Consider the following 14123-nt stretch of genomic DNA (forward strand, 5'->3'; position numbering starts at 1 on the left):
CAAGTAAATAGAAGAAAGCTCAATGGATATTTTATTCATTCTTGGATATCATTTATTTGCAAGTTGTAGTTTTTTTTAACTTGCAAATAATACATGACTGTATAGAAATAGTAGAATAATAAAATCACCAATTTTGAACCATTTCGTTAATTTCCCCCGCATCATATTTGGTCATGGAAATATCTTCAAAGTCTTCCATTTGGTCCGGCCCACTAGCTATCAAATCTTCAATTTCTTCCTCTTCGCCTTCCTCCACTTCTAAGTTTTGGTTGCGTCGCTCTGATCTAACTTAATCGCGAATGCACACTAGTACTTGCAAGCTAAAGCCGGATAATGAATGTCTATGGTTGCTGTCTTCCTTTGCTAAATGCGCTCTCCGAAGCCACGGTTGATACTAGTTCCTTGATATCCACATTTGGCTGCATCAAATAAAAGTTATATTCATCAAAGTTTGTAGTATAAGAAGAAGTTGGCTGTGAATGTAAAATTTTTAAACCCGACAAGCCCTTCTTGCTGCTCTGAGAAGTAATAGGGTGTGGAGCAACGGGTGTAGCACATTCTTCCAAACTAGAATGATGAGTAAAAAATTTTCTAAACTCATCATCAATAGCGAGTTCGGCTTCAGCTAAAGATGGTTGAACTCCCTCTTCAATTTCTAAAAATGTATAAATTTGACTAACCAAATTTTTAGTATAAGACACTTTTAACAAGGATTTAAAAGAGAACCCAATATAAATAAAGTTGAGATGGGAAAAAAATATTTCTTAAATTTGATTATCATTTCAAAAATAGCCACTTGATAATCGGGTTTATATTTATACTCTTGTAAAACTCTAGCTATTTCCGCTAAGTAGGCTAAAATTCCGGTTACCGTGAGATAGAATTGTCTAGAAAAAGCAAGAGTTGCATTATAAAAATTTTCTAAGAGGTCAACACATTCTTTAACATCTTCCCAATGCGAATAATTTAACCAATCATCACTATCAGTATTATATTTGTTGTGAACTTGTTGTATGAGAATCTTATACTCATATGCTTGTTGTAGCATAATGTAAGTGTAGTTCCACCTAGTATCAATTTCTACTTGAATTTTCTTAGGTCTAACGTTATTTTCCACACAAGCATTCTTAAAATCTCTAATTCTTCCCCTATTAGCATTACAAAAAAGAAATGCAACCGCATCTCTAACTTTTTGAACAGAATCTTCAAAATGCACAAGACCATCTTTAACAATTAATTTTAAAATGTGACAACTACATACAACAACAACAACAACAACAACAAGCCCAGTATAATCCCACTATGTGGGGTCTGGGAAGGGTGGAGTGTACGCAGACCTAACTCCCACCTTGAAAGGTAGGGCGGCTGTTTCCGAAAGACCCTCGGCTCAAGAGATGAGAAAAAAAAAGGACAAGACAAAATGTTAGATATGATCAAGCGTATCAAAAACAATATGAAAGCAAGGAATAGCAAAGCAAGAAAGTCATGGTAAAAGAATAATTAACTGCTATAAATAACTATGAAAATGAAAACAATGAAAGTAAATAAGCCATTATAAACCAACAGATACTCGCAGAAACTCGCAGAAATCTAGAGACAGGAAACTATAGAACAACATAACTACTCTTAAGGGAGGATAAACGCGACTACCTACTATCCTTCTACCCTAGTATGAGTCATCCATACCCTCCTATCTAAGGTCATGTCCTTCGTAAGCATGAAATGCGCCATGTCCTGCCTAATCACTTCTCTGACAACTACATCTTACATGAAAAATATTTCTTAGCGGAGGGTTTAGTTCTCTTTTTATAAGACCTATCGCCTTTGTATTATTAGAAGCATTATCTAAAGCAATACAAGGTGTTTTTCTATAAATGATAAAAAATCTCATAATAGTAGACATTGAATCCGTTAAATTTTTTCCATCGTGACGACCTTTTCCTTCATCATATAAAAAAGCTATAATTATTTTTTGCATAACCCAGTTGTCATCAACCCAATGACATGTAATAGCAAAAAAAAAAAAAACTAACTTGTTAAGACTAAGATCCAAATCAGTTGTAAGACAAACATTGCAATTTAAATAATTAAATACATGGCGCAAATAAAATATATATTTTTTAAACAAATCTATAACATCGGCTCTACAAGTACTTCTAGGAATACCCTCAAATAACGGATTATAACAACGTTGAATGTAAGTAACAAACCCCAAATTCGAGGGAAAGGAAAATGGTAAACAATCATAAGCTACCATTTTAGTTATTTCTACACGCTTTTTTTTCTTGTCATACTTAAAATTTCTACCGGTTCGTGGGTCTATCGTCATTCGAATACCCCACATTTGAACCCGTTTGCTCTCCCCAAACAACCATATGTTTGGTTCTCATATGACCATTTAGTGTACCCGTTCCACCATCCTTACCAGTTCCTTGCTTAAAACTAAATACTTGTCCACATAGGGTACATGTAGCTGATTGGTTTTCCCTATTCTTAGTCATAAATTTCCAAACTTTAGCTGTTGGCTTACGAGTTCTAGGCGGTTTGTCTTGTGTATGTGATTGTGCAGGACATGTATCTCCTATGCGATTTTCGGGGGGTTGTGTTTAATCATCATCATCATCTTCATTAAAAGTGTCGGGAAAATGTTGTTGCATTGCCTCATGACCTAAAAGTGGATTATTTCCACCAACATCAATACCTAAATTAGGTGTTTCTTCCACAAATGTTTCATCATTAAGCCCACCCCTAACAATACAACTACTACTACCGGCACCACGTCTTAATCTCTTTGACATTATTAAATAGAATTAATTTAAATCACAATCAAATAAATTACAACAAATTAAATTGCGTAAATTAAATTGCGAAAATAAATTACTAGAATTAAATTGCGAAAAATAAAGATAGAGTTGGAACGAAGATACCAAATTGCCGGATTAATTTCCAACAAAATGAAGGCGGCTAGAATTGCAAATCCACCAAAGCTACTTCGGATTGTTGCAAAATCACCAACTCGACCAACAGTATTATTGTTGCAAAATTAATAATTGAAAGTTGAAACTATAATAAGATTTTGTGGCTAATTAATGCAAAGTAACTATAATTGAGAGATTGAGATTTGAGAGAAAGAGAAGAAGAGTGAATTAGTGTGAATTAAAATGAAAATAAAGAAGGGTTTATATAGGGGTGGGGGATGGGTTAAAGTGTTAAAAAAAAGTTTGGGGGTTGGGGGGCCAAAAATTAATTTTATGACCGTTTGGCAACGGCCCATGGGGGGCCAAAAATTAATTTTATGACCGTTTGGCAACGACCATTTTTGCAAATGGACCGTTGCCAACGGTCCATTAACGGACAAAGGCCCAAGGCCAACGGCTATAATTTTTTTTTATTTTACCGGTTAATTTTTACCGGTTTAACCGGTTCCAGTTTCAAAAAAATCGGAACCGGATCGGTAATAATTAAACGGTTACGCGGAACCGGTTAACCGGTTCCGGTTTTACCGATCCGGTTACTGGTTTTAGCCGGTTTAACCGAACCGGTTGACGGGTTTACCTTGGAACTTATAAATTCATTCTTCAAAATATATAGCAATTTCCAGTGGTAGACCTCTTTGCATCCTCTAGTTAATGTGCATTGTACAAATCGCCTGCTACGATAAAAACTCAAATTTCATTGTTGATCTAACATCGGCATCATTAATTTCAATGCAAGAACAATAAACTTATGTTCTTTCTTTTTTAATTCTTTGTTAAACCTTGCCAGTGGTTGAGAAGGGCCTCAAAAACAATGATCCTTTGTATAAATACCCGAGTAATATCTTTTATTCTTAACTATAACAACAACGTACCCAATATAATCCATTAGTGGGTCTGGAAAGAGTAAAGTGTACGCAGACCTTATCCCTACCTTGCGACGTAGAGAGATCTTTTACTCTTAACTAACATCTTAAAAATGAAATTGGGGGGGGGGGGGGGGGGGGGGGGATAATACTTTCTAATTTGTCATGAAAAATTCTAAAGATTTCTCTCTATCATGAACGATTGAACATGTATATAAGTGTCTTGATTTAATATGTTCAAAACTGAAGCGTTCAACTATTTTCTTTTTTAAACAATCACCTAAAGGTTGTCTAAAATTATACAGAAAGCACACGGAGTGGAAAGGGACTCGATCAGTAGGTGCAAATCATATTACAGTGGAGAAGAGAACATATGCCCAAAGTATTATTGATGTTAATAAAACTAAGTTAAGTGAACACCAAATGGATATATCAATTATTTTTGCTATACTTAGGAAAATAGATACTCCTACTGTCTGACACTCTTTATCCTCGAATGGTAGATAAGATTTTTCATGCAGCCATAGAACTCAATGATGTGCCCAATCGCGAGTCTCAGTCCATGTCACAAAATATTGACTTGATATGCTTTTCTAGGACAGGAAGACAATGATTCTCATCATAAATATACATCATAGGAACCATTCTGGCCACGTTGAGACAAGCCTTTTGAAAAGACAATGGAATTGCACTTGGTGTGAGGCACTGTTTATTGACATCTTTCCATGCGTTTGAAACCATGTCCAAAACATGTTGCCTTGCATCTTCATAAGTTAAGCCCTGTTCTTCTTCCATCAAGTACTCTACATACGATCCATCCTGCCCTTCTTGCTGTTCGTCCTACCAAAAAGTAAAACTACGTATTAGAATAACAGTTGGAGAACACTATTGGATGGTTAACCCATAACTGACTCAGTTGGTGAGACGCCTCCACTTAATCAGTACTAGCAGAGACCCTTGACAAAAAGATTTTCCTCTATGTATGTGTGTATACATTATTACTTTCCTAGAAAACAATATGTACATTTACAATAGGGTTTAAAAATAATAGGAATAGATATTAAGTATAAATTCGCGACAGGAAATAATGCATCAAAACAAATATAATTCTAGGCATTTAGACTCAAACTAACAAATATAATTCTAGGCATTTAGACTCAAACTAACTTATAAGTCGAATCGTGACAATAGACTACCGGTGACATAAAATCCTGCTTATGCCATTACACTTAACGATAGGTATATCCAAAGTTCAAGATACGTGGAAGTAAGTGAAAAGCCACTGCTGATCTCTTTGGAGTGGGGTGGGTGAACCGCAAGACAACATTTTCAAATCGGAAATCATTACTATCTTTTTACCTCAGCATTTCCGAGATCATCCAAAAGACGAAGAATTTGGGCAATGGAAGATATAATGCCTTCAATATCAGCGAAGACATCTGATGATGAAGAATCTTTAGTTGCTGCATGACCCAAGAGAAAGTAAAGGTTGATAAGCACCATAGGCACCCCCGAACTTACTATCCCATTCTTCAAGTACTCCTCTACCACAGGCATATCTCCACTATTAAACCATTTTGCTTCCTCCAGAAATGCATTGCACAAATTTGCCCACTGCGACAGTAAATAAATCAAGTTAAATTCTACTATTAGATTTAACTCACATACATTGACAATGTAACTTTTTTATGTTGTAGTTTAACATCTTGTAGTATGCCAGTTATTTGCCTTGATATATAGTACAAAAAGATCATGTACAATATCAGTGTATAGAAATTAAGCTTTCAACACAATTAGTAAAGTGGTACTAGTGTCATACAGCTTTTCTCAAGTAGTCGATAGGGTTCCATCCATGCTCTTTATACACTACACATCCAATATTTTCTGTGGTTTCATATAAAGTCATGAAACACGTCCTCATGTAGTTCGGTAGTTGCTCAACAGTAGAGATTTCCCACCTGAGGGAGAAAAAAAAGGAAAATGAAAATGGAATTCGCAAATCTAAACAAATAAAGGACATTATGTTTAAGATGGTTTTGAGGTGTACCTATTCACAACTTCAGTGAATAGTGTGAGTTCGGGGAGTTTACCATAAACATCAAAAATATCATCTACTAAATAGACAAGAGAGATTGGTTTTATTAGCTCCATTCGTTCCTTCGACATTCTTGGATCCGACAGAGCTCCGATGGACCACATGTACCATTTAAGTGGTTGGCTTCTAGCAAGCTTCAAGTCTTGTGTCACCGAAAGTTCGTTCCACCATCTAATATTGACAGAGATAAAAGTCAAGGAGATTCAACATATATATATATATATATATATATATATATATGTATTTAAAAGGCATCTCGGCAAAAGAGGACTGCGAACCATAAGACAAGCGCCAAAACACTAGCATACACTACTCCCACAAACACACATGATAAAGGGGTGTGGATAGAATATATTGCAGTTCAAAGGGAGTTAGGTACTTTCTAAAAAAAATTGGCATATCTACACAAACATAAATTTTTGACGAATGAGTGTCAATTGACTCCCCTTAGACAAGTGTACTTGGTATAGCTCGTCCCTGATAACAAGCGACAACACAATGTCCACACATGAGTTTGTATATGCAATATTGGTCCATTATTACAAGTTGGCTTTAAAAAAAAATTAAAAAGATTCTTTACGAGCTGACAGCAAGTTAAAAAGAAAAAGCACATTAAACTTACTTTAGAACTTGACGTTTTTCTTCTTTGTAAACGGATTGCAGTTTCCCAAATTCGATGAATGCGAGATCTTTGAGCGTAGCTTCCCATTCATCTCCCACTTGAAATTCTTCAAGAGAGCTCCTTATGGAATACCTTGGCAAGTTTTTGTGGATAGGATGTTGCAATGTTTGACGAGCCATTTTGGATTGATTATCATCTAAGTACACCATATTTCTTGTTAGACACTCACCACTAAATTGAGCAGCTTCAACTAGTATGCCTTCTCCTTTAATACTGAGATGAGTGGCTTCATGCAAGGCCATCAATCCCTTCAAATCTTGTCTTAATTCATCTTGAAAAGATTCATTCTCTCCTTTGAAGTTGTTGAACACCTCTGTATATTACGTGTTTCAATAATCAATCAACAATTTACGCACCGATCGTGTATAGATATTTCACATAATTAGATTTTGTTGATGTACAATAAGGTGTAACTCGTTATATCAAATCTGATATGGTAACTTAGAACATATAGTGGTGTATTTTTTTTTTAACACAATCTGTGTATATATGTAACTTATATTCTTAAATAAGAGTTTAATTTCTAAACATTAATGGGTAAAAAAACATTTTCAAAATCAAGTCACTTATAAGATATTTACGAGTAAATTCTTATGCTGAACATTACTAATTGGTAGCCTGATAAAAGAATAACTAACAAACTATCACAAGAACTTTTTTTGACACTATCAGCGTATACAATTTAAATCTAAATAAATATACTCAAATGTTCTTTTGAGAAGATTTTTGAAAAGTAATTAAAGCATGACAAAAGGTTGAAGCATAATCACCTGCAGGGACATTGTAACCCTCTTGTCTTAATAGTCGAAAACGAAGTGAAACCTCATAAAGATCAGAATGACGATAGAAATGAGCGGTTTTAGTTTTTAGATATTGTTGCTCAAGAATCAATTGAATTTGCTGGTGGAAAAGGTGGTCGAGGCCAAGTTGCTGAATGACATCTATGATCACCAAAGCTTGTAATTGATTTTGTTCGTTGACGATATCTAGATATTTCTCAACTTGCTCGACCTTTGTATATTTCACGTCCTGTCAAATAGAATACCATGCAACCAAAAGAATAGTTAATTTTCAGGGCAGTGATGATTAGAAGCAGATTTGGATTTTAAACTCTACAGTTTTAATTTTAAGATTTTAAGTATTGACTTCATAATATTTAAAAATTATGGGTTTAGATATATTATTTGTTGTAATTTTATAGTGAATTTCTACGCATAGACATATGCCCTTAGGCCTTAGTTGAAAGTAATGAGTTCAAATAAACTTGGTACTGCAACATTGTATCCCCTGTTGGTGACTTTAAATAATTTGTACACTATCCAGTTTAATTGATCTACAATAGTGTGTACTTTTCTTGCTAAATCGATACAATAATTTTTAAAAAAAGGTCAAACCCATCAACGGCCACTAGTGGTCGTCAAGTTTTTTCACTTAGACACCTCAAATACGCTTTGTTCCAATTAGACACCTGAGGTGGACCGAAATTGTTTCATTTGGACACTTTTTACCCATTCAGCCAAATATGTGATGTGTATATAACCTACTCGCTAATAATGTGGCAAATTGACAAATTAAAGTAGTACATGTGGCGTATATATCCAAAATAATTATTAAAAAATAAAACACGAGTAAAACAATTATTTTTAAACAATTTAGTTAATTATTTTTTTTTAAAAAAAATCCTATTTTCTAAACCCCATCCTCACCCACTCTTTGACTAGCAGGCCACCATTAACGCAGGCCATTTTCTAACGCAGACCATTTGATCAAAGCTTCCATTTTTCCAACTGGGTCTCTCAATTTGATCAAAGATTGCATTTTTCCAACTGGGTTTTGCCCAATTTGATTAAAGAATCCATTTTGTGCAAATAGGTGGTCAAAAATAGTGATGTTGAAGTTGGAGTTTTCAGATTTTCATCACAATTTGTTAATCCAAAGTGACGAAACAGTGACTTTGATGGTTCCTTAAGATGATTTTAATTTCTAAAGAGGTGAAATTATATATTTTTTAACTGGATTTCTTTATATTTTCTTGAATATATTGATGGGTTTTTTTTCAATATTTTGAATCCTTAACCCAATTGGGTCTTTTATGTGCAAAAAACGCCATGCTTTTCTCTGCCACACCCCTTGTTTTCGTTTTGCTTCTTTAAATCATGCTCAATCGGAAAAAATGAAGTTCCATCGAAAATTATTTTGGACCTAAATTTATTTTATATATTTGTTGTCACATATGGTTTAGAAGGGTGGAGATTTGGTGGTTCTTGTGGTGGGTGAAGAGGGAAATGACGGAGAAGTGATGGATCCGGTGGTAGCAGCGAGAGAGTAGATGAAGAGAAAGGGTGAAGAAAGTGGTAGGAGGTAGGAAGAAGATGAAAAAGAAAGAAATTTTTTTAAAAAATAGAAAAATGTTGTGTTTCACGCTCCACAAAAGGGTGAAATACACGCACAGTGCCACATCAACAAAAAGTGTTCAATAAAATATTTTAACTCAAGTTCAGGTGTCTAAATGAAACAAGGGTTAATTGAGATGTTCAAGTGAAAAATACGGACGACCATAGCTGGCTATCGATGAGTTTGACCTTAAAAAATAAATAAAAAAAATAGTCTACTACAACCAGCCAAATTGCACTGATATTATTGTAGTAACTTTTTCTCGGTGAGAGTATGTAACTTAATCCAACTCATAAAGAGAAATATCCAATAATTTTTTTAAACAAGACCAGGGATACACAATTTTAAATTGATCTAATATACCTTCTCGTTAATGACATTTGGATTGTTGAAAACAGGCGACATTGTATTGCAGAACTTTCTTTTATGGGAAATAAGTGGTACTATCTATTTAGCTGTTGGAATAAAATAATCTCTGGCATTCCAATTTATAGGAAGCTTGAAGTGTTAAAAAAGATACAATTTAAGTTGAAAGAGATGTACGTAGGTTTTTTTTTGGCACATTTTTTTGATGCATCTCAAAAACAGTATTATTGAATCATTGATGTACTATTCTAGAAATAAGCTATCTCATACAGTTCATCTGTTCATAGTATTTGCTTGTACGTAAAATGAACAACCGTGGCGGGGCCGGCTCAATGATGTGGCCTAAAGTTAAATATCAATAAGAGGCATAAAATGCATTTAACTCATTTTTTTTGTTTTTAGATAGAACTTTTATAACGTAGCTGTTCAAACCATCTTACACATTATGTTGACTATCATTGACTACCTTAGCTTCTACCAAAATGAGGTATTCGCTAATTTTGCTCATCCAAATTTAATAATGTTTTAAGGAAATATTCAAAGTTAAAGTAGTGCTTTTTGAAATTCAAATTGTTTAATCATCTCAATAACTGCCACTAAGTAGCCATCTGGACATGATTTAGTTGAAGTTTAAAAAAAAAAATGTTGCAACTTATAAAAAGTATTTGGAAATTGAAGTTATGTTTGAAAATAATCACTTAAAAAAATGAAAATTATGTGAATGAAAACTTAAAATAAAGATTTGGAAGTACTCCTTAGATGTGTTAATTTTCCCAAACTTCAAACCTTCAAATTTGATAAGCAGAGACTTATTTGGAATTAAAAAATTATAACTATGGACATGCCAAAATAGTCTCATACATTTGAAATAATTCAATTTTATTCTGAAGTGGAAAAATAAGATTGATACAATGTATATATATACAAGAATAAGAATCCTTATAAGAATAAATCAGCCTAAAGCCTTTAAATGAGAAAATGAATGCTTATTAAATAGAATAACATAGAATTAAATTTTAAATGACCTGATTGTATAAAATTTAAATTCTATTGGTAACATTGTGTCCATTTATTTTTGTACATTTCCGTTCTTGTCCTTTAATTTTTAATCTTGTCATTTTTACTCCTAAAATTTTCATATTTCCATTAGCCCTCTTCAATTATTAATATATTCACTTTGACCCCTCAACTTATCATATATATATACGCCCCTTAAATATCTTTTATGTCCTGATAATTATAAAAAAAATATTTTCATCATGTTTCGTAATTTGAGGCAAAGAACCAAGTTGGTAGAAGAATATACTGTGAAATTCGAACCATTACTAATGAAATATATCATATTTCTTACTAGACGCTCATCACTTAAACTTCTTGAAGTACATCCCAAATAAACCATCTGAGTCGAGCGGGATTCAAATATATTCTTGGATAGATCTATTTAAAATTTTAGACCATGTTAAACCCTCCACATTATAGTATTATCCATGCTTTTAACTGGGGCTGGTCTCACTAACAGAGACTTTTAAGATGGAGGAAATAATTATCACACAACTAAACAATAGTAGAAAAATTTGGAGGATTTAAGTATATTTTGTCCATACTATGACGCATGTTATGACTTATGACCAGCTGGTCTAAATTTGAAAATTCTCATTTCTCCCCTTAAACTATTACTCCTACTCTTTTTTCGCAGAGATGAAAAGAAAAGTTTGTAAACATACTTTTCTGAAACAGAAATCTAAATAAACATCTTATGTCAGTAGTGCATTAGAGGAAAAATTAAATAACAATTAAACGACTATATAAGAACCCACTACAACTTTTGACGGGTTGGTCGTGATATTTTCAGCAATATAAGCTCAAATCTAATTGCCATCGTCATCATTAGCTTCAACGGAGCAATAATAAACTTATGATCTTTTTTTTCTTTGTTCTTTCTTAACCTTGTCAGTGGTGGAGAAGGGCCTCAAAAAGAATGATCCTTTATATAAATACCCGGAGTTCTACCCCTTTTATTCTTAATTAATATCTTGAAAATGAAATGGCGGGGGGTATACTTTTTAATTTGTCGTGAAAAATTCTGAGGATTTCTCTCCATCAATTCAGATTTTAATCGTGAATATATATATGAGAATTCTATTGATTTAATAAATTCAGAACTTAAGAATTCATCTACTTTTTTTTTTTTTAAACAATCACCTAAAGGTTGTCGAAAATTGTACAGAAAAGGGAAATAAATAAAGTGGAAGGGAACTTGATCAATACCTCTGCAATTCTTATTAGAATGCAGAAAGTAACTAAAGTGAAAACCCAATGGCAGTGTCGATTATTCGTGCTATACTTAAGGAAAATAGATGCCCTAATGTTTTTTCAACCTTACCAGTTTCAAAAAAAAAAAAAGATACTCCTATAGATAAGATTTTTCAGGTAGCCACAGAACTCAATGATGTGCCCAATCGAGAGTCTCAGTCCATGCCACAAAATATTGACTTGATATGCTCTGCTGGGACTGGAAAACAATAATTGTCATCATAAATATACATCATAGGTACCATTCTGGCCACGTTGAGACAAGCCTTTTGAAAAGACAATGGAATTGCACTTGGTGAGAGGCACTGTTTATTGACATCTTTCCATGTGTTTGAAACCATGTCCAAAACATGTTGCCTTGCACCTTCATTAGTTAAGCCCTGTTGTTCTTCCATCAAGTACTCTACATATGATCCATCATGCCCTTCTTGCTGCTTATGCTTCCAAAAATTAAAACTACGTATTAGAATAAAAGTTGGAGAACACTATTGGATGGTTAACCCATAACTGGTTCGGTGAGACGCCTCCACTTAATCAGTACCAGCAGAGACCCCTTGACAAAAAGATTTTCCTCTATGTATGTGTGTGTACATTATTACTTTTCCTAGAAAACAATATGTACGTTTACAATAGGGTTTAAAATGAAAGGAGTAGATTTTAAGTATAAATTTGCGACAGGAAGTAAAGCATCAAAACAAATACTCCCTCTGTTTCAATTTGTTTGAACCTATTTCCTTTTTAGTCCGTGCCAAAATGAATGACCTCTTTCCTAATTTGGAAACAAATTCACTTTATGAATGATTTACAGCCACACAAATTTTCAAGGCTTATTTTGAACCACAAGTTTCAAAAGTCTTCTCTCTTTCTTAAATGGCGTGCCCAGTTAAATTAGTTCATATAAATTGAAACGGAGGGAGTATAATTCTAGGCATTTAGACTCAAACTAACTTATAAGTTGAATCGTGACAATAGTCTACCGGTGACATAAAATCCTGCTTATGCCATTACACTTAATGATAGGTATATCCGAAGTTCAAGATTCGTGGAAGTAAGTGAAAAGCTATTGCTGATCTCTTTGGAGTGGGGTGGGTGAACCGCAAAACAATATTTTCAAATCGGAAACCATTACTATCTTTTTACCTCAGCATTTCCGAGATCATCCAAAAGACGAAGAATTTGGGCAATGGAAGATATAATGCCTTCAATATCAGCGAAGACATCTGATGATGAAGAATCTTTAGTTGCTCCATGACCCAAGAGAAAGTAAAGGTGATAAGCACCATAGGCACCCCTGAGCTTACTATCCCATTCTTCAAGTACTCCTCTGCCACAGGCATATCTCCACTATTAAACCATTTTGCTTCCTCTAGAAATGCATTGCACAAATTTGCCCACTGCGACGATAAATAAATCAAGTTGAATTCTATTAAATTTATTAACTCACATACAATGACAATGTAACTTTTTTATGTTTTGGTTAAACTTCTTGTAGTCTCTTGCATTATGCCAGTTATTTGCCTTGATATATAGTACAAAAAGATCATGTACAATATCAGTGTATAGAAATTAAGCTTTCAACACAATTAGTACAGTACTACTAGTGTCATACAGCTTTTCTCAAGTGGTCGATAGGGTTCCATCCATGCTCTTTATACACTACACACCCAATATTTTCTGTGTTCTCATATAAAGTCATGAAACACGTCCTCATATAGTTCGGTAGTTGCTCAACAGCAGAGATTTCCCACCTAAGGGAGGAAAAAATAAAGGAAAATGAAAATGGAATTCGCAAATCTAAACAAATAAAGGACATTATATTTAAGATGGTTTTGAGGTGTACCTATTGACAGCTTCAGTGAATAGTGTGAGTTCGGGGAGTGTACCATAAACATCAAAAATATCATCTACTAAATAGACAAGAGAGATTGGTTTTATTAGCTCCATTCGTTCCTTCGACATTCTTGGACCCGACAAAGCTCCGATGGACCACATGTACCATTTAAGTGGTTGGCTTCTAGCAAGCTTATGACCAGCTGGTCTAAATTTGAAAATTCTCATTTCTCCCCTTAAACTATTACTCCTACTCTTTTTTCGCAGAGATGAAAAGAAAAGTTTGTAAACATACTTTTCTGAAACAGAAATCTAAATAAACATCTTATGTCAGTAGTGCATTAGAGGAAAAATTAAATAACAATTAAACGACTATATAAGAACCCACTACAACTTTTGACGGGTTGGTCGTGATATTTTCAGCAATATAAGCTCAAATCTAATTGCCATCGTCATCATTAGCTTCAACGGAGCAATAATAAACTTATGATCTTTTTTTTCTTTGTTCTTTCTTAACCTTGCCAGTGGTGGAGAAGGGCCTCAAAAAGAATGATCCTTTATATAAATACCCGGAGTTCTACCCCTTTTATTCTTAATTAATA

The 14123-nt window shown here is 33.9% G+C and overlaps 1 protein-coding gene and 1 pseudogene across 1 annotated transcript; both read right to left on the minus strand.

Moving 5' to 3' along the window:
• Positions 1-4193: 4193 nt before the first annotated feature.
• LOC132624607 ((3S,6E)-nerolidol synthase 1-like) lies at positions 4194-9532 on the minus strand. The gene is made up of 7 exons (XM_060339362.1): positions 9376-9532; positions 7389-7647; positions 6559-6931; positions 5889-6107; positions 5661-5799; positions 5201-5455; positions 4194-4681 (listed from the first exon to the last, which is right to left on the minus strand). The coding sequence occupies exons 1-7, from the start codon at positions 9415-9417 to the stop codon at positions 4397-4399; spliced, it is 1572 nt and encodes a 523-aa protein (XP_060195345.1). The 5' UTR covers positions 9418-9532; the 3' UTR covers positions 4194-4396.
• A 2152-nt stretch (positions 9533-11684) lies between these two features.
• On the minus strand, positions 11685-13764 carry LOC132623264 ((3S,6E)-nerolidol synthase 1-like; annotated as a pseudogene).
• Positions 13765-14123: the final 359 nt, after the last annotated feature.

This window comes from Lycium barbarum, chromosome 12 (assembly GCF_019175385.1).
Source record: "Lycium barbarum isolate Lr01 chromosome 12, ASM1917538v2, whole genome shotgun sequence".
NCBI lineage: Eukaryota > Viridiplantae > Streptophyta > Magnoliopsida > Solanales > Solanaceae > Lycium > Lycium barbarum.